Below are 27647 nucleotides of genomic sequence, written 5' to 3' on the forward strand. Positions count from 1 at the left end.
TTGGCTCTCCCTGTTCTGCCTCTCCCCGATCACGGGACACTGGCGGATATAGAGTCCGCGGGTCCCGCGGGCACGGTCACGGAGCTTGTGTCAGGAAATTCAAAGTGACGTGAATATATACGTTACTTTGCCCAGCCGTGCCATTCTGCCGACGTATATCCTTGTGACGCGGCCGTCAAGGGGTTAAAATCCATTAAAGTAGAAAAAAAAACAATCACCAAAATCTCAAAGAAGCTTTAATTGAAAAAAATAAATTAAAATTGTAATCAATTTAAATCTTTAATTTTCATTAAAACAATCCCTGGTGATCCTGTCATGAGGGTCTTTCAGTATTCAGGAACTTCCTGTTATGGGGTGAGGAACACTGTCCCTGACACCCCCCCCCCCCCTTGGAGATGCCATACAACCATGGACTGCATATACAGTAAACAGGACAAAGAACGAATGTTAAAGCAAGGAAAATAAAACATGGCAACTGTTTTTAATGCAAAAACATTTTATCTAGTTTGGCTTTACATTAACATTAGCTAAAAGAAAGAAATAGAACACATTTAATTACTCTATATATCTGAAAAGTCAAAAGTCTGAAAAGTCAAAAGTCTGGACTATGTACATGATTTACATAAAAATGTAATATTGTTCAAAATTAATATTTAAAACAGTTGCTTTAGGGTATGTAAATCTTCCTGGGTTCGGCTGGTGAATGGTTTTGTGAATATTGCCCATTGAAGTTTAGGGGCCAACTTTTGTTATATAATTCTGGCCATTTGTGGGGTTACTAATCAAGCTTAAGTCTGAACAAAGCAGATCCTTCTATAGTGTGTACTCATCTCAATTAAAAGCACTAAGCGTAATTTCTGTCTGCTGCCTCGTTCCTCTGCTATCAGCATGAGTCACTTTTGACAAGTCCTCCTGACACCAAGAGAAAAATGGTAACAGGGAAGGGACCTCCAGCAAATTGACAGCTTCAGCTCTCTTCCTGTGAGCTGGAGGGGGGGCGGGGTGTCTCTTCCCTCCAATCAGCTCTCATGCCTCGTACACATGACCGTTTTCCTCGACAAAATCCATCAAGAAACTTGGTGGCAGAGCTTTTTTGCCAAAGAAAACGGCCGTGTGGTTGTTTATCGTCGAGAACACTGTCGTGGATCTCGACGAGAAAAAAAGAGAACAAGTTCTCTTTTTTCTCATCGGGAGTCTCAATTTCCTCGTCGGGCTGGTTTACGAGGAGAAACAGGTTCGTGCATGCTCAGAATAAAGTGTGAGACGGGAGCGCACCTTTGGTAAAAGTAGCGTTCGTAATGGAGATAACACATTCGTCACGTTGTAACAGACTGAAAAGCGTGAATCGTCTCTCACCAAACTTTTACTTAACACGCAGTAACATGAGATTAGCAAAAGCAGCCCCAAGGGTTGCACCAGTGAATCGAACTTCCCCTTTATAGTATACGTGTTGTACGTCACCGCGTTTCAGAACGACAAGATTTTGTCTTCCCAGTGTGTATGCAAAGAAAGCTTGACAAGATTCTCGACAAGCCTGACAAGGAACTCGTCGAGGAAAACGATGTTTCTTTTATGACGAGTTTCTCGGTCGTGTGTACGAGGCCTCAGAGCTCTCCTCACTGAGCTCTGCACAGTGTAATTTCAGCTTTCCACCCCCTGTTTTCTGAAATATCAGACAAGATTTATAAATTCAGCACTTCAAACAGCTGTAGAGAAGAGAAGACTTCAGATAGAAAGGTACACCTTATGTAGGAGGATTTGTTTTATCTCTATACAGGCATACCCCGCTTTAAGTACACTAATTTTACATACACTCACGAGTAAGGACATACGCTTAAAGCGGAGCTCCACTCTAAAGTGGAACTCCCGCTGATCGGAACCCTCCCCCCTTACGGTGTCACATTTGACACCTTTCAGGGGGGAGGGGGGTGCATATACCTGTCTAAAGACAGGTATTTGCACCCACTTCCGGCCACACAGTCTCGGGCAGACTACGGGCATTACGTCACCTCCCCCCCCCCCCGTTGTGTGCTGGGAACACTCGGCTCCCAGTACACAGCGGGAGCCAATCAGCAGGCGCAGCGCAACTCACGCATGCGCCGTAGGGAACCGGGCAGTGAAGCCGGAGCGCTTCACTTCCTGGTTCCCTCACCAAGGATGGCGGGGGGAGCAGCAGAGTGATGAGCGATCGCTCGTCCTCTGCTGCGGACGGCGCTGGACTCCAGGACAGGTAAGTGTCCATATATTAAAAGTCAGCAGCTGCAGTATTTATAGCTGCTGGCTTTTAATATTTTTTTTCAGTGGAAATCCTCTTTAAGTGTATTTAAAGTGCCTTACATGTACTGTGCAGACATTTTGCAGCCGCAATAGAAGGAGCTGAAGCGACAGAGACCATAGCCCGCCCTGTTCCAGTGTGCCCCTGACACCCCCACTACAGCCCCTGAGAATTCAGCTACAGCTCCTGACACCCCCACTACACCCTAGAAGTGAAAAAAGTTATTGTTCCACTTTAAGTACATTTTCGTTTTACATACATGTTCTGGTCCCATTGTGTACTTAAACGTGGGGCATTCCTGTATATCACCTGAGGCCAGTAATTTCCTCAAAATTTTGCTCAAAGTTAGTCGACACACCTAATGCATCGGTCTTGCGTGACTCTGAGACATTGTTGTCCTTTGCTATGATCATTAAATTAAGTGTTGGACCCTCTTATGGAGTTCTCTGGTGTCCTGATGACATATCCTTTGCTCTGACCGGTGGCCATTTCAGCACACACTTACTGTAACAAAACGTCCCACACTCCGCTTGAGTGCTTTAGTCACATACCGCTTGCTTCCAGTCTGAAAATAGATAATAGATATTCCAACCACTGAGAACCATAAACAAGATGATACTCACTTGGTTGCTCACCATGAACTGTTTATTAGAACAAGAATACAAGTCTTAAGCCTCGTACACACAGCCGAGAATCCCGTCGTAAAAAAAAAACGTTTTTTCTCTACGTGATTCTTGTCAAGCTTGACAGGATTCTTTGGAATAGCTTTCCTTGCATACACACTGTCAAGCCAAAATCTTGTCGTTCTCAAACGCGGTGATGGCACTATAAAGGGGAAGTTCGATTCCACTGGCGCCATCCTTGGGGCTCTTTTTGCTAATCTCGTGTTACCGCACGTTAGTAAAAGATTGGTGAGAGACGGTTCACGCTTTTCAGTCTGTTACAGCGTGACGAATGTGCTATCTCCATTACGAACGCTATTTTTGCCGAAGATGCGCTCCCGTCTCATACTTGATTCTGACCATGCGCGGGTTTTTAAGACTCAGAGAAGCATACACACAAACGTTTTTCTCGTCGTAAACCTCCCAGGCGAGAATCGCGACGAGACAATTGAGACTCCCGAAGAGAAAATTGAGAGCAGGTTCTCTTTTTTTCTCATCAAGATTCACGACAGTTTTCTCGACGAGAAACCATACACACGAACGTTTTTCTCGGAAAAAAGCTCTGCCAGCAGTTTTCTTGTCGTGAAAAACGAGCATGTGTACGAGGCTTTATATACACTTGAAGAGGAGGTTCCCCCCTCCTGCTCATATTACTCTAACAATACACCTGTAACCAGAAACATAAATTAACATGAGCTAATTAACTAATCCCTTAAAGCAGCCAATGTGACTCCGTGCCCTCCTGGGCATTGTTGTGATTAATCAGGATTTCACTACAGGTCAGACTTGTTGTGACCGAGCTTCACACAGTAGATTATACTCTACCGTAAGTATAAACACAGGACACCTTCATACAAGAGCAGGAGCTCCAGCAGGAGTTGGCCCGTCTCCTACATTGTCCAGAGGCCAATGTGATCAGCTCTCTCAACTAACACGATGAGTTCAGAATAAAAAAAAACAAGAATAGTCTTTACATATATCCTGGGAGATTTTGTGGATAAATATTACTGTCCCATTTTAAGTAATCCAAGACATATTTTCTCAGTCACACTGTGACCCTAATGGACACAGTGTCACTTAGACATAGGAGGTGCATGGGGAGCTGGATAGTTGCACAGGGCAGGCCAAGACTGCGGGGTGGCTCCACTCTATGTTGGTCCACCTAAAAATGATGACTAAAAGAGTAGAGCCAACTGTCTCAGATTAATGTAGCTTAGTTGTACAGTAGGTATACGGGCAATTGTAGGGTTACAAATGCAAACATAGTGGTTGGTTTACTAAAAGCAAATAGACACTGCACTTTGCAAAGTGCAAATGCCCTCTGCAGGTGAAGTTGCTTCAGGGCTTAGTATGGCTTCACTTTGAAAAGAGAAATCACGTGCAAGAGAAAAAAAAACAGCATTTTTGCTTGCACATGATTAGATGATGGAAATCAGCAGAGCTTCTGCTAATTTACTAAGCTCGGGAGCAGACCCCAGATGATGCAAACTATTGCGAAACGCGTCGGGACTCTGCTGCTGCCATGCACTATTTCTTATTGATGTCCTTTTTATTCAGCAAAACTGTAAGTGTTTTTAACCGTTATTAAATCTCAACATTGTTACGGTATCACACTATGTGCCTTCGTTTTCCTTCATGCACTTTGGATACGGCCTGATCCTTTGAGAATTACCTCCAAGTTGCTGCCATTCCCCCCTGTGCTGGTTTACGTGATGTCTTCAGGGTATCCTCCCAATCGTATATCCAGATCCGGTTGATGTGGTCTTCACCAACTTACATTCAGCTTGTATTGACCCTTTAAGCGTATGCTTATTTGGGTTCAATACCTCTGGTAAGCCTCTGCTTCTGGTGGTGGTCATTTTCACAAATCAATTACTTTGATTCACCGTGGTGTTTGGAACCATTCACTTGATTACTCATCCATCAACAGTTTATTTTTAACTATCTACTGTCATTGATTTATTATATATGGACTTTTTCATTTGATTACACTGTCAATTGGTGTTAACACAGACTATTAGTACCATATCATCATCATTATTATTATTATTTTTAGCGCCACAAAATTGTTTTCTGTTTTTTCACTGCTTTCTTGTTTCACTGGATTGTTTGTGGCTGCTAAGTATTTGGATAGCGCAGATTTATTTTTGTTTTTGTACTAAGCTCGGGAGCAACTGACTTTGCTAAGTGCACAGTCTGTTTGCCTTTAATAAATCAACCCCATAGTGCGAACACAGTAATAATGAGGATTCAAGTAAATTGCTCATTTAGAAACTTGACTTTGGTGACTGCACTAAACCTAGAAGCCATACGGACTGATGTCAAAGCCAGTGTTGGCTATGCAGTATAATTCTCTTATTTTTGAAGTATGTGACTCAACAATAGACATGTGCACACTGAAATATTTTGTTTTGGCATTTCGTTCAAAAAATAAATGTATTTAGTTACTCCCGAAATTTGTTTTTATTTTGTTTTGTTATAAAATGCATTTGTCTGAAAATACGAATTAAGGTCGAATCTGTCAATTGAAGGCTTATGGTGTCTGTCGAATGTTCTTAGAAGATTAGACGGAGCAGCTAAACTGTACGACGCCGCAATTGTACATTTCCGATCGAATGCTCCACCCACAAGCTATAGAAGAATTCTAATGTTGTATGACACTAGTAATAATTATATTTATAAATTATTATTACTAGTCAAGCAACATTCAAATTCTATAGCCTATAGGCCGAGCATTTGATTGCGGCGTACAGTTTAGATGCTTGTCAAATTTTCTTAAAACTTTCGACAGACACTATAAGCCTTCAATGACAGATTTGACGTTTGTATGTTTTTCGCTGCTTCATCAAATCCTCATCGTTCATGTCGAATGGTCTACCACAACACTGTCTCTATGTCGAATCTTTTCTCTCTATGTAGAATCTTTCCTCTCTATGTAGAATAATCTTGGACTAATAGAGTTAAGGTTAGGCACATTCGACCTCAGGTTCGATAGACACAGATTGCTATTGTCAGCGTCATGTCGAATCTCCTGTCTATATCAAACTGTTGTTGCAACGAAAACGTAAATAAAGCATTTTTTTATGTCGGATCTTTCGGATTTCTGATTCTGCGGGTTTGTTTTTGTTTGTTAAAACGATATAATACCAGAAATTTGGACGGAAATGCATTCGGACGAAAACGAATGCACATGTCTACTGAAGAAGGCACGTGAATCCCTTTTATTCTAAGAGGGCTCAACTGTGCTAAAAATAGGCAAATTCTGGGGAGATTTTTGAAAAGTGAAATTGATAAATTCTATTTATTACTACTTAAAGTGGACCCATTCTTTAAAATGTAGATGTGAATATAGTTCACTTTCCAAGTGCCCCCTCCCCACTCCTCACTCTCCATTTCTGAAAAGCAGCATGAACGTTTAAGAACAAACAATCAGTAGGGTGTGGTGGGGGCTACATAATATACTTACCTTTCTCTTCAATTTAGGCACCCAAGGAACACTTCATCTACCTTCCAGTAAGATTTGGGGAATGTAGAGTACTCCAAATCCCAGACATTCCCAGCACTGTGTTGTAGCATCTCCTCAGAAGATGTTAAGTGTTCACCATTTCTTAGGATCTCATTAATGGAGGAATGACATGACCTTTGCGCAACTGAGGCTCAAAGAAATGTGAGATTTTTTCCAAATTTGTGGTTTTGTCCCAGTTTTCTTGTAAATGAATAAAGGTACTTTATATGTCCAACAAATCATCTATGTATTAAAGTAACTGCTTACCTGGTGTGGGTAGTTATGTGCCTGAGTCATCTTATCTTGAGACTTTTTGACCGGAGACAGATACATGTTGTGTAGCGCACGAGCCAAAGAATAAACTGCTTCATATACTCGATCAGTTAAACCCGGGCTTTGGAAACTAGAGAAATCACTGATACGTTCAGTCCCAGAGCAGTTGTGAAGTAGAGGACTTTTATATACATTCATATAGATTCTATTACGGGGGTCATTCGTTGTACAATGTAAATTTACCAGCCATATATGTCCTGGTAACCTGTCCTCAGGATGAAAACTATCATAGAAATGCTTCATATCAGGAACAGGAAGATTAAAAAATTCTACAGCCAGACTACCTTCAAGAACTTTTCTGTGATGTTCCACAAGAAACTGTTTTGAAGCAAATATTGGTCCAAAAATGAAAGTCTTATCATGGAGCACATGGCTTACTTCTGCTAAAAAATCAGCCATGAATGAAGAAAAGGTCCCACAAAGGATTATAACCTGAGCAGATGACCTTCTAATAGTCTCAATGTTGTTTTTTACAATTTCATTTACACCACTTAGTACAACAAACCTTATCTTTATCATGTAGGCAATACAAATGCCCTTTATAGCCAGATATTGAGTCAGAAGTTGGGTTTCCTCAATACCGCTGTCATCATCAGAAGACAGAACTCCAACCCATGTCCAGCCAAAGAATTGGAGGAGACTTGATAGCATTAAATAAATGGCCTTGTTACTCTGAACAGTCCGGAAAAATGATGGGTAGTTATTCTTGTTACTTAGTACATAGCTGGTTGCTCCATAGCTGATCTACAAAAGAGTTACTGGATTTCTTAATAAAATTTCAACCATATGAAAAACAAAACGTTTTAGAAACAGGAAAATGTGACTTGCTTTGACATTGTGCTTAACTTTGCCTTTGAGGATTTTTTATCTCCCTGATTTTTTATGATTCCTGTAATTGCAAAGTGAAGAAATAATTGATTTGTCCTTTAATGGTGGATATTATTTTGTTTATTTACACATAACTATAAAATGTAATATAAAGGATCCTCAAGGGATTGAGTTAATACATCTTATTTTATATTTACATTTGTGCTCATACTGTGATGGAAGTTACTACAATTCCTATTTTATTCTATGCTATTTTGTGTTATGATTAGAACCATTGAAATGTTGTTTTTCTTTCATTATATTCGTCTATTTCTTTTATATTCTTATATTGTTTTTATTTCTTTATCTATATAAGATATATATAGAGTTATTATGTATGGGTATATACTACAATACTGTTATTATCCTTAAATTAAGTTATGTCAGATTATAATGTTTTAAAGATACAGTACATCTCAGCATTGGACAAAGAGGACTAATAATAGAACTATTCAGCTGTCATCCCTCCTCGCTCTTCACTCCAAAAACCCCCTCCTTCTTCCTTGTTTCACCTATGCCCATATATGACTCTGAAAATAAAAATCCCTGTAAGATTGAGAATGGGACCCTGTGTACCATGAGGGACTTTTGTGCCACATGGCAAAAAGAACGTGTGCAGCATGCCAAGGATAAACTCACAGGAAGAACACCTTATATGGACTGACCTTATATGAATTGACCTATGAGTGTGTTCATGTGTGTGATGTCATTTTGTTGATAAAAAGACCAATAAAGCTCCACCCCTTCCTCTCTGGCTGAACGTTGGTAAAGGTGAAGGATGTAGACTGTTTCTCTCTCTGGTCTGCGTGTTTCACTATTATGAGTTGGGTCAACGGCAGAATGGGTTTATTCTCTGGAATTGGGCCAGAGTACCACTACATCAATACGTTTACATATGTCCGGAAAAAGATCTGGAACAAGGTCAGGATTCTACAAGGGGTGACAGGGTTCACTAAATACAGCCCCATTTGTGATAACCCATACTATAGGGAAATAGCTAAAATACCATATGGTCTGAAGTGGAAACAACACGGGGTATCCCTATTGTCGCACATAATTAGAGCCGGCTGTTTGAGATCCTTCCAGGAGCTCAGTGCTGACTTCCAGCTACCAGCGTCCATGCACTTTTATTACTTGCAGCTTAAACATGCATTTGATGCACAGAAGGAAGCCGATATATGGTCCATAGACTCGGCACCGGTCTTTAACTACCTGTTTGAGGTGTCTACCTACAAGGGATTTATATCCAGCTGCTATGCTATGTTACTCAATCTCTTCCTACCGGGTGCCCCTCTGAAGGCGGTAGCTCGGTGGGAACAGGATGTGGGCGCGTTTGAGGATGAGCAGTGGGAGGAGGCCCTACAGGCGGTCCCCATGTGCTCCCTGAACGTGGCGCACAGACTGTCACAGCTCTACATTCTCCTGAGGGTCCACTACACACCAGCCAAGCTAGCACGCATGGGACTGGGGGTAGACCCCTGCTGCACTAGGTGCAGCAGGGAACACGGTGACCTTATCCACTTACTGTGGCGCTGCCCAAAGCTCCACTTATACTGGACAGAGATTACTGACACTATTAATGGGGCCTTCCAGGTTCGGGTTCCCTTGGAGCCCAAGATTTGTCTACTAGGGATAACTGAAGGCCTCCTAGTGGAGGATACCCTAGACAAGCTATTGGTAGAGCCCTGTTCGAGGCTCGCTTGGTGATCCTAAGGCACTGGAAGGACACTGACCCACCTACAGTGCAGGAGTGGATTAAGCAAATGGGGGTCACGTTGAGGCTGGAAAAGGTTGTGTATCAGAGAAGAGGGACCAGTGGTAAATATGAAAAGTTATGGGCCCCTTGGCTCAACACCCCGGGTCTGGCCCCAATAGATCTTGTGTATGATCGTTTGTTCTAGGTATGGGATGAGGGGACACATGTGTATGTTATGTTGTGCTGTATACTTGCTGGAGTGGAGGGAGGTAGGACGTGGATAATGGGCGCTGATCTGTACCTGAAAACTTTTAAATGTCCACTAGGGGGGGGGGGGTTGGGGATTGTTTCATTTTATTCTATTTTGTTCCACCTATTAGCGTTTGGCGACATGCTATGCCACGCTGTCTGTGTATTTTTCCTTGTGTTTTCTTTTGTGATTATGCTCTGAAGTTTTGTATGTTTTTTTTTCTACCTTTGCTCAATAAAAACCTTTGTTTGAGAAAAAAAACAGCCACGTACACGACCATTTTTCATGTCATGGAAAAAAACACAGTTTTTCTCGACGTAATTCTTGTCAAGCCTGCCTTGCATACACACGATCGTGAAAAAAAAATGCTTGAGCAATGTGCGTTGACGTACAACACATACGACGGCACTATAAAGGGGAAGTTCCATTCGATTGGCGACACCCTTTTGGCTGATTTTGCAAATTTCCCTTCTCATAACCTGCTTCTGAGCATGCGCGTTTTTTCCCCCGTCGTTAAAGCCTACACACGACCATTTTTCACGACGTGAAAAACTACGAGAAAAAATAGAGCTTGTTCTTAATTTTTAATGCCCATGTTTCACGTCAAGAAAAATGCCCTGGAGCCTACACACGGTCGTTTTTAATGACCAATTTAAAAAATGGAATTGTTCTCGTCATGAAAAACGGTCGTGATTTGGTTCCTATTGATTTTAATGCAGACTTGTAAAGTTACTGGCATGTCTAATTTGAGCAGCAATGTATGAAAAAATAATTAGAGCGATATAATGTCCATACCTCAGTGTAGCGATACAGGGCCAGTATCTGGGCTATGTTAACTGTGGTTACAGAGTTTTGGTCTCCAATAAAACCAGCTAACTTGGCATGTTTCCTACAGGAATAATTCGGCACCGTCTGTCCCGGTCCAGATAAGATCTGCAAGACACTTTTCACAGCTTTCCTATTGTCAGCACATGAATCATACATATGATATCCCAGACTAATATTAGGTAAAATTGTTGGGTCTTTATTAATTGTATCAATGGCAAAGCGGATAGTCAGAAAATATCGGTAATACGGAGGCATTGGCCTTGGGGAAAAAAACATAATTATGATTAGTTACTATATATGTTTATTGCACAATATGATAAATAATACTGTTTAACCACTTGCCGACTGCCACATGTACATTTATGTCGGCAGAATGGCACGGCTGCGCAAAGGGATGTACCTGAACAATCCTTGTTTCACTAGAAAAAAATAATTTTCAAAAAAACATTTGTCATTGGGACAGAAAGTGAGGTGAAATCATCTGAACAGGTGCACAGACAGCAAGACAAATGTTACAGGGGTGATGACCCTTCCCTATGTTTTCCAAAAAGCTTAAAAATAGATTTTTTGTCTGGAGCTACACTTTAAAGAAGTACCAGTTCAAAATTACAAACAGATTCTACTTAACAACAAACCTACAGTCCCTGTCTTGTTTGCACCACCTGTATACTGCTGTTCAGAGTATATAGGGCCTGGGGGCCCCACGCCTTTCCTTTTTTAAATTTGGGTGCAGGGTTCCCCTTAATATCCATACAAGACCCAAAGGGGCTGGTAATGGCCTGAGGGGGGACCCATGTCACTTTTCTCAATGATTTTCATCCATATTGCTGGGACTAGACATTAGTTTTAAATGACTTTTTTCCTATATAAATATCATTTTGTGCAGGGACAGTTCTAAACACTGGAAACACGTACCACTTCACAGGCATACTATAGATACTCAGCAGGTATGATATTTACAGGAATATTTCACTTTTTTTCACTTTAAGCATCACTGCTGCCGAATAAACGGCCATTTTAAAACTTTTTTTTGCATCGATACATTCCCTGGGGCAAGACCCGTTTTAGGACAATAACTTGAATATTAGCCTTTAAAATTAGCACTTTTGATTTTGAACGTTTGAGTCCCATAGACTTTAATGGGGTTCTAAAGTTTGCGCAAACGTTCGGTCCTTTCGAAGGTTCTGATGCGAACCGAACCGAGGGGTGTTCAGTTCATCCCTAATCGGGAGCAGTGATCAGTGTCGTGTCACTTGTTGCCTAGCCCCCACACAATTAGAATCACTCCCTAGGACACACTTACTGTAACCCTATTATCGCTCCCTGGTGTTTAACCCCTTCCCTGCCAGTGTCATTTACACAGTAATCAGTGCATTTTTATAGCACTGATAGCTGTATAAATGACAATGGTCCAAAAATAGCGTCAAAGGGTTCCGATGTGTCCACCATAATGTCACAGTCACTATAAAAATTGCAGATCGCCACCATTACTACTAAAAAAAAATATATATAAATAAAATGCCATAAATCTATTCCCTATTTTGTAGGCACTATGGGCCATATTCTCAAAGAATTACGCCGGCGTATCAGCAGATACGCCAACGTAAGTCCGATTCTAAGGCCGTCCTATGTTTAAGTGTATTCTCAAACTGAGATACACTTAAACATGCCTAAGATACGACGGCCAGCGCCGTTGTATATTAGGCTGCAATATCTACGCTGACCGCTAGGTGGCGTTTCCTTTGCGGTCAGCATAGAATATGCAAATGACTAGTCACGCCGATTCACGAACGTACGCTTGCCCGTCGTAGTGTTTTTACGTCGTTTCCGTAAGCGATACGCGGCGTAAAGATAAACATGCCCCCTAGGTGGCGTACTCAATGTTAAGTATGGCCGTCGTTCCCGCGTCGCAATTTGAAAATTTAACGTCGTTTGCGTAAGTCGTCTGTGAATGGCGCTGAACGCCATTTACGTTACCGTCAAAACAAATGACGTCCGTGCGACGTCATTTAGCACAATGCACGTCGGGTAATTTACCCGACGGAGCATGCGCAGTACGATCGGCGCGGGAGCGCGCCTAATTTAAATGATCTACGCCCCCTACCAGGATCATTTGAATTAGGAGTGCTTCCGCGGGTGGACTTTACGCTACGCCGCCGCAAGTTTACAGGTAAGTGGTTTGGGAATCAGGCCCTTGCCAGTTAAACTTGCGGCGGAGTAACGTAAACGAGATACGTTACGCTGCCGGATATGTACGAGAATCTGGCCCTATAACTTTTGCGCAAACCAATCAATATACACTTATTTCGATTTTTTTTACCAAAAATATTTAGAATAATACATATCGGCCTAAACTGAGAAATATTTTTTTTTTATATATTTTTGGGGATATTTATTATAGCAAAAAGTTAAAAGTATTGCTTTTTTTTTAATTGTCTTGTTTTTTTTTGTTTATAACGCAAAAAATAAAAACCACAGAGGTGATCAAATACACATATGTGAAACTCTTTTGCTCAAAGTTTTACACAATGTTGAAAATAAATCCGCTTCTGTGTTTACAAGTGACAGCTTGTCTTCCAACAGCTCCCATAGATCTCCTGAGAGGCTCCCACTGAGTGCAGGATGGGGACCTGGGAGATGTAGGTGCCTGGGGTGCAGTGCAGATGCTGACTCCCCCACTGGAGGATCTCCCTGAAAAGGAGCGAGGCAGAACCACCTATAGTGTGCGGGGAGGTACTAGGCAAGAATAAGGGTGAAGGTGAGATGTGGATGGAGGATGCAGAAGTAAGTAGCTGTGGAAGAAGGCTCTGCACTCTGTGTGTAGCACACCCCTGAACTCTGCACTCTTCAAATGTTCAAATGGTCAAATGTTCCACCCATAGACTATAGAAGAATTTTAATATTGGTTGAATAGTAATAATAATTAATAAATATAATTATTACTAGTCATACAACATTAGAATTTTACTATAGCTTGTGGGCGGAGCATTCGACCGGAAATGTACGATTGCGGCATTGTACAGTTTAGCTGCTTCATCAAATCTTCTTAGAACATTCGACGGACACCATAAGCCTTCAATGACAGATTCGACCTTAATTAATTCGGATTTTTGGATGAATGCATTTTTTAACGAAACAAAATGAATAAAAAACGAATTTCGGGAGTAACTAAAAATATATTTTTTTCAGACGAACACTAAATTCCGAAACAAAATATTTATATTCTTTAGTAAAAAAAAATCACTAAACCTTCCCTCTGGAATCTGGTCTTATTCTCTATTAGGGATGAGCTTCGAGTTCGAGTTGAACTCATGTTCGACTCGAACATTGCCTGTTCGCCTGTTAGGCGAACAACGAACAATTTGGGGTGTTCGCGGCAAATTCGAAAAGCCGCGGAACACCCTGTTAAAGTCTATGGGAGAAATCTAAAGTGCTAATTTGAAAAGGCTAATATGCAAGTTATTGTCCTAAAAAGTGTTTGGGGACCTGGGTCCTGTCCCAGGGGACATGTATCAATGCAAAAAAAAGTTTTAAAAACGGCTGTTTTTTCGGGAGCAGTGATTTTAATAATGCTAAAAGTGAAACAATAAAAGTGAAATATTCCTTTAAATTTCCGGTGAGAGGAGGCCGGCGATGCTGCGCTGTGGATCCTGGAAGATCTTCTCATCTCTGGACCGGAGAGGAGATCACCCGTCGCTGGATACAGACAACGTTGGAGCAGGAAGCCGGACCGAGTCGATTACCAATGATGGATTTTTTTTTTTTTAATAAAGGACTTTTTTCTACGGTGTGTATGTGTGTGTTTTTTCCAACTATTTACACTTCCTTCGTGAAATGGTAGAGGTACAAAGTACCCCATTACCAATTCACATAGGGGGCAGGATCTGGGGGTCCCCTTTGTTAAAGGGGTCTTCCAGATTCTGATAAGCCCCCCGCCCGCAGACCCCCACAACCACCGGGCAAGGGTTGTGGGGATGAGGCCCTTGTCCCCATCAACATGGGGACATCCTCCCCATGTTGAGGGCATGTGGCCTGGTACGGTTTAGGAGAGGAGGGGGCCCACACTCTGTCCCCCCTCTTTTCTGCGGCCGGCCAGGTTAACGTGCTCGGATAAGGGGTCTTGTGTGGATTTTTGGGGGGAACTCTACGCCATTTTTTTTTTAAATTTGGGGTGGAGTTCCCCTTAAAGTCCACACCAGACCTGAAGGGTCTGGAATGGATATTTGGGGGGAACCCCACGTAATTTTTTTTTTAAATTGACGACGGGGTTCCCCTTAATATTCATTCCAGACCTGAAGGGCCTGGTAATTGAATTTGGGGGGACCCCCACGCTATTCTTTTTTTTTTTTATGAATGAATTCGCTCTGAATTGCCAGAGCCGACAATTCATTATAGCCGCAAGTCAGTTTTAAACGTTTTTTTCTTTCAGAAATGACACTTTGAGCAGAGACAGTTCTATGTACGGGAAACATGCGCTATTTCACAAGCTAACTTTACACCCCCCCCTAGGTACGAAATTTAAAGGAATATTTCACTTTTATTGTGTCACTTTTAGCATTATTAAATTCACTGCTCCTGAAAATATGTCAGTTTTTAAAAAAAAAATTGCATTGATACATGTCCCCTGGGACAGGACCCAGGTCCCCAAACACTTTTTCGGACAATAAATTGCATATTAGCCTTTACAATTAGCCCTTTAGATTTCAAAAGTTCAAGTCCATAGACTTTAATACGGTTCTAAAGTTCACACAAACGTTTGGTGTGTTCGCAAGTTCTGGTGCGAACCGAACAGGGGGGGTGTTCGGCTCATCCCTATTCTCTATCATATTGTGAAGCCTCTTGCAGATCAGAATACAGGCGATATGAAGAATTCTGTCGGTGTGATTGTGCGACTTCTCTGGAGCTGCACCCTGTAAACTTCCCTCTGTCTGATGTATAATATAATAAATTGATTAGAATCCCAATGCTGCTTACCTTAGACATAACATCACACTGTTAACATAATCTCTCCTTGGTCCCAGTGCTGCCATAAAATGGTTCACAGTGAAAACCCCTCCAATGATAATGTCTCCGTCCTGCACATATTCATAATCATCGAGGGCTCCAACGAGCTCCAGATGACAGGCCGGGTAAGGTCTCTGGATCTCCGATCCACAAAGTGCTACACAGAGAAGGAACACGCGGAGTAGTACTTTAGAGGAATAACAGGAGGATAGAGCTGCAGATATGACACCCCTAGATAATGACACCAGAGAATAATACCCCAACGTAAGACAGGAGATGATGAGAGGTCTGCATAGCTCAGGATGAGGCAACATGACACAGCACAGGCAGGGTGACCTGTTGGTGATAGTGATGGGATACAGTCATTCAGATCCTCTTTATATACACTATAGAGTGATTCACGACAATTAATTCTTCATCTGAGTGTTTGTGCTGCAGACAGGTTTATCCTTTTACTGAAATGATGTTACTAAAAGAGTTCAGAGTAATAATATAACACTGCAATTCCTTAGATAAATTGACTCTTCATAGCCATTGTGTCAAGATAGAAATGTGAAAGCTACTTTTGCAGATTTGTTTCTAATGCCGCGTACACACGGTCGGAATTTCCGGCAAGAAAAGTCCTATGTGAGCTTTTGGTCGGAAATTCCGACCGTGTGTAGGCTCCATCTGACTTTTTCTGTCGGAATTTTCGCCAAGCAAAATTTGAGAGCAGGTTCTTGTCAAAAGTTCTTGTCGGAAATTCGGATCATCTGTATGCAATTCCGATGTACAAAAAACACGCGTGTTGGAATCAAGTCGACACATGCTCGGAAGCATTGATCTTCATTTTTCTCGGCTCGTCGTAGTGTTGTACGTCACCGCATTCTTGACGGTCGGAATTTGGAGTGACCGCTTGTATGCAACACAATTTTGAGCCAAAATTCCACGGTTTTGTTGTCGGAATTTCCGATCGTGTGTACGTGGCATAAGGGTGAAGGTGTCTTCTCAATTCTGGTTTTATTACCTAATGAATAACTGACCCAGAACATGTGAGTGAAGGGGAGTACCAGAGTCTATAGGAGAACTGATCCTAATTCTCCCACCATAGCATGGTAACAGAGGTCCTTTTTTTCACAAAAGAGTTTTATTGAAAGAAAACAAAGTTGTGTGTACATTACATTTATCATATCAACCGCAGATACATCCATGACAGTTTTTCACAATGATGTAGCACGGAATGTTAAGACATCGTATATCATGGGAAATAGAACAGCGGGGTGCGGAATTAATAACCAGATACATCTTATAGGCTTATAGACATTGGCCCGGATTCACAAAGCACTTACGCCGACGTATCTGCAGATAGGCCGTGTAAGTGTAAATATGCGCCGTCGTATCTATGCGCCGGACTTTGAAACCAAGATACGCCTGAAAATAGGCTTCATCCGACCGACGTAACTTTCCTATGCCGGCGTATCGTGGGCGCATAATTACGCTGGACGTAGGTGGCAAACCCATTGATTTCCTATTCACATATGCAAATGAGGGAGATACGGTACGTCGATTCACGAACGTACTTGCGCCTGGCGCATAATATACGCGGTTTGCGTAAGTCGTACGTCCGGCGTAAAGTTATTCCCCATATATGAGGCGCAACTCATGCTAAGGTATGGATCAGGGAACACAGCCGTGGTATTTTACAATGTTTACGTAGTACGTGAATAGGGCTGGGCGTAGGTTACGTTAACGTCGTAGGCAGTGATCCGTCGTATCTTAGGGAGTAGTTCCGACGTGATTCTGAGCATGCGCACTGGGTTGCGTCCACGGGACGGCGCATGCGCCATTCATTATATGTATCTGTCTGAGACTCAACCCATCATTTGCATGGGGTCACGCCTCATTAGCATGGATCACGCCCACTTCCACTTACTACGAATTACGCCTAAGAAACCCAGCACCGATTTGGCAGCACTGGCTTTGTGAACCCAGTGCTTGCCTCTGCGCTACGTCGGCGTAGCATAAAGAAGATACGCTACGGCGGCATAAATATGCGTCGATGTATGTGAATCCGGGCCATTGTATGGATAACCAACACATGTACTTCTCAAGGTAAGGTGCCTGGCTTGAATCAAGTAACTTTGTAACTGGTTGCATGACCATGGAGACCAATCTCAACAGGTCTAACCGTGGCCATGGATGAAACCTTAAAGTGGACGTTCACCCAAAAAATAAATTTTTAACATTACATTCAGCCGAGTTGTCCTAATGACAATCGACTGTTTTTTTTTCCGTACATACCGTATTTTAACCGCCGCTTCCGGGTATGTCTTCTGCGGGACTGGGCGTTCCTATCTGATTGAAAGGCTTCCGACCATCGCATACCACGCGTCAGGAGTTGCTGAAAGAAGCCAAACGTCAGTGCACAGGCGCCTTATAGAGCCGCACAGACGTTCGGCTTCTTTCGGCAACTCGTGATGCGCTGTATGCGACGGTCAGAAGCCTGTCAATCAGATAGGAACGCCCAGTCCCGCAGAAGACATACCTGGAAGCGGCGGTGAAAATACGGTATGTACGGGGAAAAAAAAAACAAAAAACAGCCGATTGTCATTAGGACAACTCGGCTGAATGTAATGTTAAACATTTATTTTTGGGTGAACCCCAGCTTTAAACTTGATATCTCTGTGGCAAGAAAGGTGTCAGGTGCTTATGGTGGGGCACCTAGACAAATTTGGTCAATTATATCGCTGTGGGGGTATAAAGAGGGTGGAAAGGGAAAATAATGAGTAAAGAGTAAATATAATCTGAGAGAAGAAGGTTGGGTAGGGGGGAGGGGAAAGCTTTGAGAGGAGGGAGAAGAAAGAAAGAGGGGTAGAGGGAAGTGGGGGACGCTCCTCGTCCCAGAGCCCCCGGTCCAGTTAAGGCCACAGGGGAATCATCAGTAGGAATTCTAGATGATCGAATGCTTTGAAGGAAAATAGGAGCTGTGACATTCCGATTTCCTAAAATGCGTCCAACAGGCCCAGGTCTTTGTGGACTTCTCTATGCGTTCTTTGTATATATCAATTCCTCCATCTCCTCTATCTTGGCAACTCTGACCAGCCATTTTTTAATGGTTGGGGTATCTGTTGACTGCCAGTGTATGGGAATGCAGAATCTGGCCGCATTGACCATGTGCATGGCCAATGATTTCTGGTAGGCTTGTTTGGGTAGGGTTGTATGATGTAGGAGATACTGAGTAGGGTTATATTATAGTCTAGGGTGAAGGTGGTGACCTGTGTCCTTTTTTTCTCTATCCATAACAAAGAGTGTTGGTTGTAGCTGGGTATTTCTCATGCAGTGTCCCTTGTTTCCACTAGCATTATTAAGAGAAATGTGTGATGTGTTAATTGAAGTTAGCAGTAATTGAGGAGAAAGTATGAAGGCGCCATTGAAGCTCCTAGTCTTATGAGTGGTCCAGGATCAAAACATGTCTAATGATGTGAGTGAATGAGTGAGTGATGTCTTCTCAACTCCACGTTTAGCCTCCCGGGTTTGACACTGACAGTTCTTGTGATGCCCACACAGGATTTACATGTTTTTGTTGTAGTCAACCGGATAGTGCCTTGCGGAACTGACTTTTGAGTATTGCAGGTGTGCAAGACTAAATAGACATAGGCCCAGATTCACGTAGCACTTACGCCGACGTATCTCGAGATACGCCGCGTAAGTGCACATATGCGCCGTCGTATCTATGCGCCGTGCCAATAGAACTAGATACGCCTGAAAATAGGCTTCTTACGACCGACGTAACTTGCCTACGCCGGCGTATCGTGGGCGCATAGTTATGCTGGACGCCCCATTGCAAATATGCAAATGAGGGAGATACGTTGATTCACGAACGTAGTTGCGCCCGCCGCATTAATATACGCAGTTTGTGTAATGCTTACGTCTGGCGTATAGTTATTCCCCATCTATGAGGCGCAACTCATGCAAAGGCATGGACCAGGGAACTGCCGTCGTAATTTATGTCGTTTACGTAGTAGTACGTGAATAGGGCTGGGCGTAGGTTACGTTCACGTCGTAGGCAGTAATTCAACGTATCTTAGGCGTTCAATCGGTTCTGAGCATGCGCACTGAGATACGTCCACGTGACAGCGCATGCGCCGTACGTTATTCGTATCTTTATGACGCTCAGTCCTTCATTTACATGGCCTCATTAGCATGCCTCACGCCCACTTCCACCTACGCTGGCTTACGCCGGGAAAACCCAGAGTAAGTTTGGGAGCGAGTGCTTTGTGAATACTGTGCTCGCCGCTCTGCGCTACGTCGGCGAAGCGTATATTCAATACGCTACGCCGGCATAAATATGCGCCGCTCTACGTATTTTTTATTTATTTTTTTCATTATAATTTATATGTTTTTGCAGTGGTAAATAGTGTACTTCTCACATGATTATGGCTTTATCAGGGAAAAAGCACCTTATATCCAATGTCTTATATGCAACACATATTTATGTGGCTGTTTTAAGGCTGATCTCTACTGATGGCTTCTCAAGGTTCTCAATAATACAAATATTGTGTTAACAACAGAGAAAAAAAATTGAAAAAAATATAGGAACATGCTTTTATATATATCTATCTATCTATCTATATATGTATATATATATATATATATATATATATATATATATATATATATATATATATATATATATATATACATACATATATATATATATATATATATATATATATATATATATATATATATATATATATATATATATATATATATATATCTATATATATATCTATATCTATATATATATATAAGAAGGCCAGTATGGTGGCCTGAGTTTATGGGAGGAGCCCGGAGGGTATTTAAGCAGCCCACTCACACAAGCTCTTTGTCGGTTCAGTGTGCGGTACTACACGTCACTGGGCCGACTCTTCCCAGCTCACCTCATGTCCGTGAGTCTGCGCATTCAATCGCATTCGACATCGCAAGCGCATTGCAGCTTCTCCATTCATGCTCTTTCGACGGCGGTTCCCGCTTACTGTCGCAGGTAGGATTCAAACCTTTTCGTATCCTGTGCAATCTTGCAATTCGTTATGCTTCCTATCCTGCATTTCTTTTGTAAAAAAAAAAAAAAAAACCTGCCTCTGAGTTATTGTTGCTCATGTTCCAACTTCATTCGGCACAGGCGTAGTACTTTTGTAACTTCCTCCTGCCAAACATACGATTCATTTGTAAATCCAAGGCTTCACTGGTTATAAAATTTACTCTCCATAGTTGCCGTGTCATTCATTTGGAGATTAGCATGTATTGTTTGCAGTGGCGGAACTACCACCATAGCGACCCATGCGGACGCTATGGGGCCCGCAGCCAAGTGAGGATCAGGGGGGCCCGGCAGGAACGTTGTTCCCGTTAGCAGCTGTGGCTGCTTACACACACACACTGCTCCAGGCACGCTCTGCCAATGAGAGCACACTGCCGAGGGATCTCCTAGAGACTTCACAGCTCTGACACAGCCGAAGGGAGACCGGGGATGCAGAATATTTCATTTCCTGCCTCTGTGCCGTGCCGATTTCTGAAGATGAGGTCAGGTAGGTGGAGAAGCATGGCTTTCTATGTGGAGGAAGGAGGGGGTGAGAATTCCTGCCTGGAGCAGTTTATTTTAGTGGGGAGGTTAAGGAAAGGGGGTGGGTTTGCTTTTGGAGAAGCACCCCTTTCCCCCCTGTAAGTTTCTTGTAGAGAAGTTTACAGGGGGTGGTTGGCAGGGATTTGGTTCTGGGTGGGAAGTTTGTTAAATGAAGGGAGATATTATTTAGCATTAGATATGAGGGAGATATTTTTGCCTTGAGGTGTGATCAGAGACAGGGGGGTTAATATTGTGGGGATATATGAGGGAGGGTGGTGTTTTTCAGTGGGGAGTTTTGCTTGTGGGGGTTCTTAAGCAGTAGAGGGGGGGATTTTTTCCTTTAGTTCACACTGATGTGGCTCTGCAAGGTGTATTTTGTGTGGGCATGGCAGCCCATTTATACTGTGTGGGCTGCTGTGCCTCCTTAAATACAAAGAAAAGGTCAAAAGGACCCTCCACCATTTCTGGAGTCGCAGCCCGCACAGGAATCGCAAATGCAGAGCAGTTCCCACATCGCATGTCTCCTGTCGGCAGTTTACACTGCCCCATATGAACTGCTGGGAGTGCCAATTAAAACTTAATGGCACCCCCAAATCAGTTCGCATATCGCAGTGCGATCGGACAGGAATTGAATCACATGGGTGTGAACACCCAGGGCTCAAGTCCTGCGGGAACGCATGGGAACAACGTTCCTTTACTTTTTCCACAGCAGGAATGCCGTTCTCATTGTCAAGGTGCACCGACCTCCCCTACCTTGGTCCTCCTATTCCTCCTCCTCCAGCGGCCGCTGTTACAAAGTCCCAGCTCTAGTGATGGGTGAACACTGATTCATTGGCAAATTGAATCAATGTGATGTAAATTATAGGAGCCGGGACTTTGTTACAGCGGCCACTGGAGGAGGAGGAGGTGGACTGAGGGAGGGGAGGACAGGATGGCGCTGGGATATTCAAATCCCAGATTCAGACACATGCCAGGCTTCATTGCTAGACACAGATCAGGCTGCATTGCTGCACACTGATTAGGCTGCATTTGATGGACACTGGCAAGGCTGCATTTCATGGGCGCTGATCAGGTTGCATTTCATGGGCACTGATCGGGCTGCATTTGATGGACACTGGTAAGGTTGCATTTGATGGGCACTGGCAAGGCTGTATTGATGGGCACTGATCAAGCTGCATTTGATGAGCACTGGCAAGGCTGCATTGATGGGCACTGATCAAGCTGCATTTGATGGGCACTGGTAAGGCGGTAAGGCTGCATTACTGGGCACTGATCAGGCTGCATTTGATGGGCACTGATCACGCTGAATTGTATGGGCACTGGTAAGGCTGCAATAATGAGCACTGATCATGCTGCATTTGATGGGCACTGGCAAGGCTGCATTGATGGGCACTAATCAGGCTGCATTTGATGGGCACTGAGGAGTGAGTGGCCCAGGGCAGGCAGCCTGAGGAGAGGGGCCACAAGCCGGCATACTCAGCATTTCCAAACTTACTCTTCTGCACAGATTAACACATGTGTGCATACGCATTGGGGCAGCAGGGGTCCCACACATTGGAGCCTGAATAGAAATATAGTGCAGAAGGAGTCCCAGTTGTTGCAACTTGTTTTAGAAATTCCCTGCGAGGGAACCATTATCACACAGTGTGGTGTGTTTTATTGTTAGTATAGCATACAGATTAAATTATTTTGTTGTTACATCTGTGCTATATTTATTTGTTTAATGCATGTGAATGTTAGATGTGTCCTCAACTCATAAACTGGCGCTTCACAATAAATATTGCAGTTTATTCATTAAAAAAGTAGTACATAAAACATACATATGCTGTGTGTATGTATATATATAGTAATCTCATGTTGTGAAGGGACATTTCTAAACACGTGCCACTACTATAGACACCCAGCAGGTACCATATTTAAAGGATTTTTTTTTTTTTTTCACTTTAAGCATCATTAAAATCGCTGCTCAAGAAAAAACTACAGTTTTTAAAACGTTTTTTTTTCCATTGATACATGTTCCCTGGGGCAAGACCCGGGTTCTCAAAGACGTTTTCCAACAATAACTTGAATATTGGGCTTTAAAATGAGCACTTTTTTGAATTCGAACGTTCGAGCACGTTCGCTGCATGGGGCACAGGTCACGGTGCATGGGGCACAGGTCATGGGGCACAGGTCACGCTGCATGGGGCACAGGTCACGCTGCATGGGGCACAGGTCACGCTGCATGGGGCACAGGTCACGCTGCATGGGGCACAGGTCACGCTGCATGGGGCACAGGTCACGCTGCATTGACACTAGGGCGGCTCTGGGGGGCCCCATACAACATTTTGCTATGGGGCCCTGTGATTTCTAGTTACGCCCCTGATTGTTTGTATGGGTTCTTTGGCAGATTGAGGTGGTAATTGGACTCACCTGGTGCCTTGTCTGCACTTGATTAGCCTGGTGGTTGGTAGGTGTTCTGTTTCACAGCAAGGGGTAGCATACACTCTACAACCAATTCATATCAGATTTGTTCAATACTCCTTACTACCGATTTGTATCGGATTTGTTTCATGCATTTTACAACCGTTTTGTATCAGTAATTTCTCTTTATAACTGTTTTGTATCAGATACATTGCATACTTTCTACCGTTGCCATTCGTTGTTTCCCCCATGCCGTGTGTTTTAGTTCCCGCAGTGGAACTTACGAATTGTTATACACGGTTCTTCTCTCTCATGTATTTACCAAAGTTATTGCCTGTGCGTCATGCATGGCGCCACACCACACTCTTCCTATGTGTCGCACACCCACTCCAGTCCAAAGCGAACCCAGTCGCACGTTCACTGTCCCAGGTAGGATTCGTTAGCTTGTTTGTCATGTCAAATTCATGGCCACTCATGGTGTCACCCGTACCATATGTTTTGGTTCCCACAGTGGAGCTTACAAATTATTCGTACGCACTTCTCGCGTTCTATTTGCTACACCAAACCTTGTTGTTTTGCCCCATGCACAGCATCACGCTACAGCTTCCCTATATGTTTCACTCCAGCCACAGTCCGCCGCAAACTCATTCGCATGGCCTACTGTCGCAAGTAAGATTTGCTATTACATTCTTTATGTCCTATCAATTTTCTACCATTCGTTGTCTCCCATATCGTTCGTTGGTGGCCCCTACGGAACCTTCAAATCAAACGGACGTTGTCCTTCTACCTTATGCTGCTTGCTTAAAGGAACAAACAAACCTAGGTGTTTCTATCCTTTCTCAGTAACCCAATTCTTATTGATTGAAACCTTGCAACCATGCAAATCATCTCAGCAGCCTGACACCCTTGTTAAGACCCTTGCAACACATGACCTTTACTAACACAAAAAACAAAAAGAAAAATAATGACTTTGCCACCACGCAATCTCGGCCCAGCGACCTGACACCTGTTGAGACCGTTGCAACCACGCAAAATCGTCTCAGCAGCCTGACACCCTTGTTAAGACCCTTGCAACACATGACCCTTACAAAACGCAAAGAAAAAAATATATATATATAAAAATGCAAAAAAAAACGCAAAGAAAAAGAAAATGTAAAAATGCAAAAAAAAAAAAACTTTGCCACCATGCAGTCTCGGCCCAGCAACCTGACACCTGCTGAGACCGTTGCAGCCACGCCAATTGTCTCAGCAGCCTGACACCCTTGTTAAGACCCTTGCAACACATGACCCTTACAAAACGCAAAGAAAAAAATATATAAATAAAAAAAAAAAAAACGCAAAGAAGAAAAAAAAAACGCAAAAAAAAATAAATAAAAACGTTGCCACCACGCAATCTCGGCCCAGCAACCTGACACCTGCTGAGACCGTTGCAACCATGCAAAATTGTCTCAGCAGCCTGACACCCTTGTTGAGACCCTTGCAAACGCAATACCTTCTCAGCAGCCCCACACTCATCGAGACCCTTGCAACCACGTAAAATCATCTCAGCAGCCTGACAACCCTTGTTAAGACCCATGCAACACATGACCCTTACCAAATGCAAAAAAATATATATATATAAAAACGCAAAAAAAAACGCAGAGAAAAAAATATATATTAAAACACAAAAAAAAAAAAAAAATTGCCACCACGCAATATCGGCCCAGCAACCTGACACCTGTTGAGATCATTGCAACCACGCAAAATCGTCTCAGCAGCCTGACACCCTTCTTGAGACCCTTGCAAACGCAATACCGTCTCAGCAGCCCCACACTCATCAAGACCCTTGCAACAATGCAATACCGTCTCAAGCAACCTCCCTCTCATTAAAGACCTTTGTGACCACGCAGTCCCGCCCCAGCAACCTGGCATTCATTGAGACCCTTGCAGCCAGACAAATCGTCTTAGGTCTCATGTACACTGCTGTTGGTAAACGGACATTAGGAACAGTTGGGTGTTTTTTTAGCCGCCCCAATCTCTCCTCTACGTTATCTTACCAGTACATCTACACAGGATCCCCAATCTCTCCTCTATATTATGTTATCTTATCAGTACATCTACACAGGATCATTTATAGTAGTTTCTAGGCAGTTGAGTTAGAAACCTTCCCAAAAAAAAAAAAATATGGTTTCAGACGGATGTTCAGAGGCATTCGAAACGCCAATGCCTGTAACAGCTTGTAAACACTTCCAGACGCGGTAACTCATGTTTACCATCGTTTCATTCACAGTCGTTTTCATAAAAAAAAAAAAAAAAGGAATATTGTCTCAGCAACTTGACACTCATTTGAGACCCTTGCAAAATGCAATATCATCTCAGCTACCTCACACTCGTCTAGACCTTTGCAACCACACAATCTCATTTGAGACCATTGCAAACGCAATATCATCTCAGCAACCTGACACCCATTCAGACCTTTGCAGCCATACAAAGTGATCTCAGCAGCCCGACACTCACTTGAGACCATTGCAAAACGCAACATCGTCTCAGCAACCCCTCCCTTGTTGATACCCGTGCAACCACACAAGGCCATCTCAAAATAAACCTCATAATCATTGAGACCTTTGCAACCACGCAATATCGTCTCAGCAAACCAGACTGAACCCTTGCAACCACGCAATGCTGTCTCAAAATAAACCTTCATACTCGAGGCCCCTGCAACCACACAATATCATCCCAGCAACCTGACACTCACTGACACACTTGCAACCACACAACATTGTCTGCAGTAGCATAAAACACCTTGCAGCACGCACCACGTGCAAACCCGAATACAAACTAAACTTGCAAACACACCTCAGTGACAATCATTCAGCCACACAAACACACAGTGGCACCTAGTTGGCCATTCATCTTCAGTGGCACGCGAGCCATTCATCTTTTCTCTGTCTTTTTCCCTGCGGTTAGTTCAGGTTTCCATCCAGCACCAGCAAGTGCGCGTTGGTCTGTGGGCGGGCGTTGGTCTGCGGACGCACGTTGGTCAGCGAGCGCACGTATATCGTCTTGTTGAGCACCTGTGTATTGTCTTGATTTTCTCACACCAATGCAAGATCCAGTCCAAGTTCTCAAACTAGACCAAGCATCCGTAGCAGACTTAGCTATGTGGGACAACTTCCCCACCTGATAGAACAGCATTTCAATCTTCATCCCGGCAGTGTCAGCCGAGCCACCACGGGCTTTTGCGGCCATTTTTCAGCCGCCACTGGTTCTCCAAACCTTGGCCCCCAGAAATTCTCTTAAATTTCTGCTTCACCCAGTCTTCATCACGCCTCGTGCTGTACCCCATCGTGGCAGCTGCCCAGGTCTGGGGCCACACTTGAACAGGACAGAGAGTGTTCTTCACCGCAGACAATCGGGCCACAGCCGACATCATCAATTAAGGTAGATCTAAGTCACTCCCCATCACGTCCCTCCTGCGCAGGCTCGCGCAGCTATCACTCCGTCACCAGTTTAATATCTTCTGTAGACATATTCCAGGCAATGCAAAATCGCAGCTGATGCTCTGTCCCATTCCAACCATACTTTGTTTTTCCAGCAAGAGCCTGGAGCCGACCCAACAACTATACCTGTCCCACCCTGGTCATTACTGACGATGGACTGAAGTCGCATCTCACCAACTCAACCCAGCTTATTAACCACTCCTTGGCACGCAACACACTGAAGGCCTATCGCACTGGTTGGAACACTAACCGAACATTTTTGGCCCCTTGCAGCAATAGGCAATGTTAGACATGTCCTAGCCTTCATATCGTATTGCCACACGCAGCTGACCCTTTCTCACAATACTATCACGCCATATCTAGATGGCGTCCAGCATTTCCTGTCCCTGCAGGACCCCAGTAAACCGTCAGTATTCTCGAGCCCATGCAGTCAAGTCCCTCCTACAGGGCATACAGGAACATCAACCTGTAGTCAGTGGCAAGCGCCTACCTTTCAAGAGTGCCCTCTTTAGGGACATGTCTGGAATCCTTACTCGTTCCCCCGTTTAGGGCTTTGCCCAGCATAGTTATCCAAACAGCCATCTACCAGGCCTTCTACAGTTCCCTACGACCTAGTGAATTTACAGTCAGTGGCTCCAGCAGTCAGACACTGCTCCGACGCCAACCGACTTGCTTTCGAACCACTACACTCTCACAGTCTGCAAACGCAACAAACCAGCCCCGGGGGTTGACATCAACCTGTT

General features: G+C 43.4%; 1 protein-coding gene across 1 annotated transcript in view; it reads right to left on the reverse strand.

Annotated features, from left to right (window-relative positions):
- The window catches only part of LOC120935556 (vomeronasal type-2 receptor 26-like), a 38036-nt gene extending 12090 nt beyond the window's left edge, over nucleotides 1–25946 (reverse strand). The window contains exons 1-4 of the mRNA XM_040347606.1: nucleotides 25922–25946; nucleotides 15391–15577; nucleotides 10384–10675; nucleotides 6710–7519 (exon numbers count right to left, since the gene is read on the reverse strand). Coding sequence (XP_040203540.1) covers nucleotides 6710–7519; nucleotides 10384–10675; nucleotides 15391–15577; nucleotides 25922–25946 — 1314 coding nt within the window. The remainder of the gene's footprint in view (nucleotides 1–6709; nucleotides 7520–10383; nucleotides 10676–15390; nucleotides 15578–25921) is intronic.
- Nucleotides 25947–27647: the final 1701 nt, after the last annotated feature.

This window comes from Rana temporaria, chromosome 4, assembly GCF_905171775.1.
Source record: "Rana temporaria chromosome 4, aRanTem1.1, whole genome shotgun sequence".
NCBI lineage: Eukaryota > Metazoa > Chordata > Amphibia > Anura > Ranidae > Rana > Rana temporaria.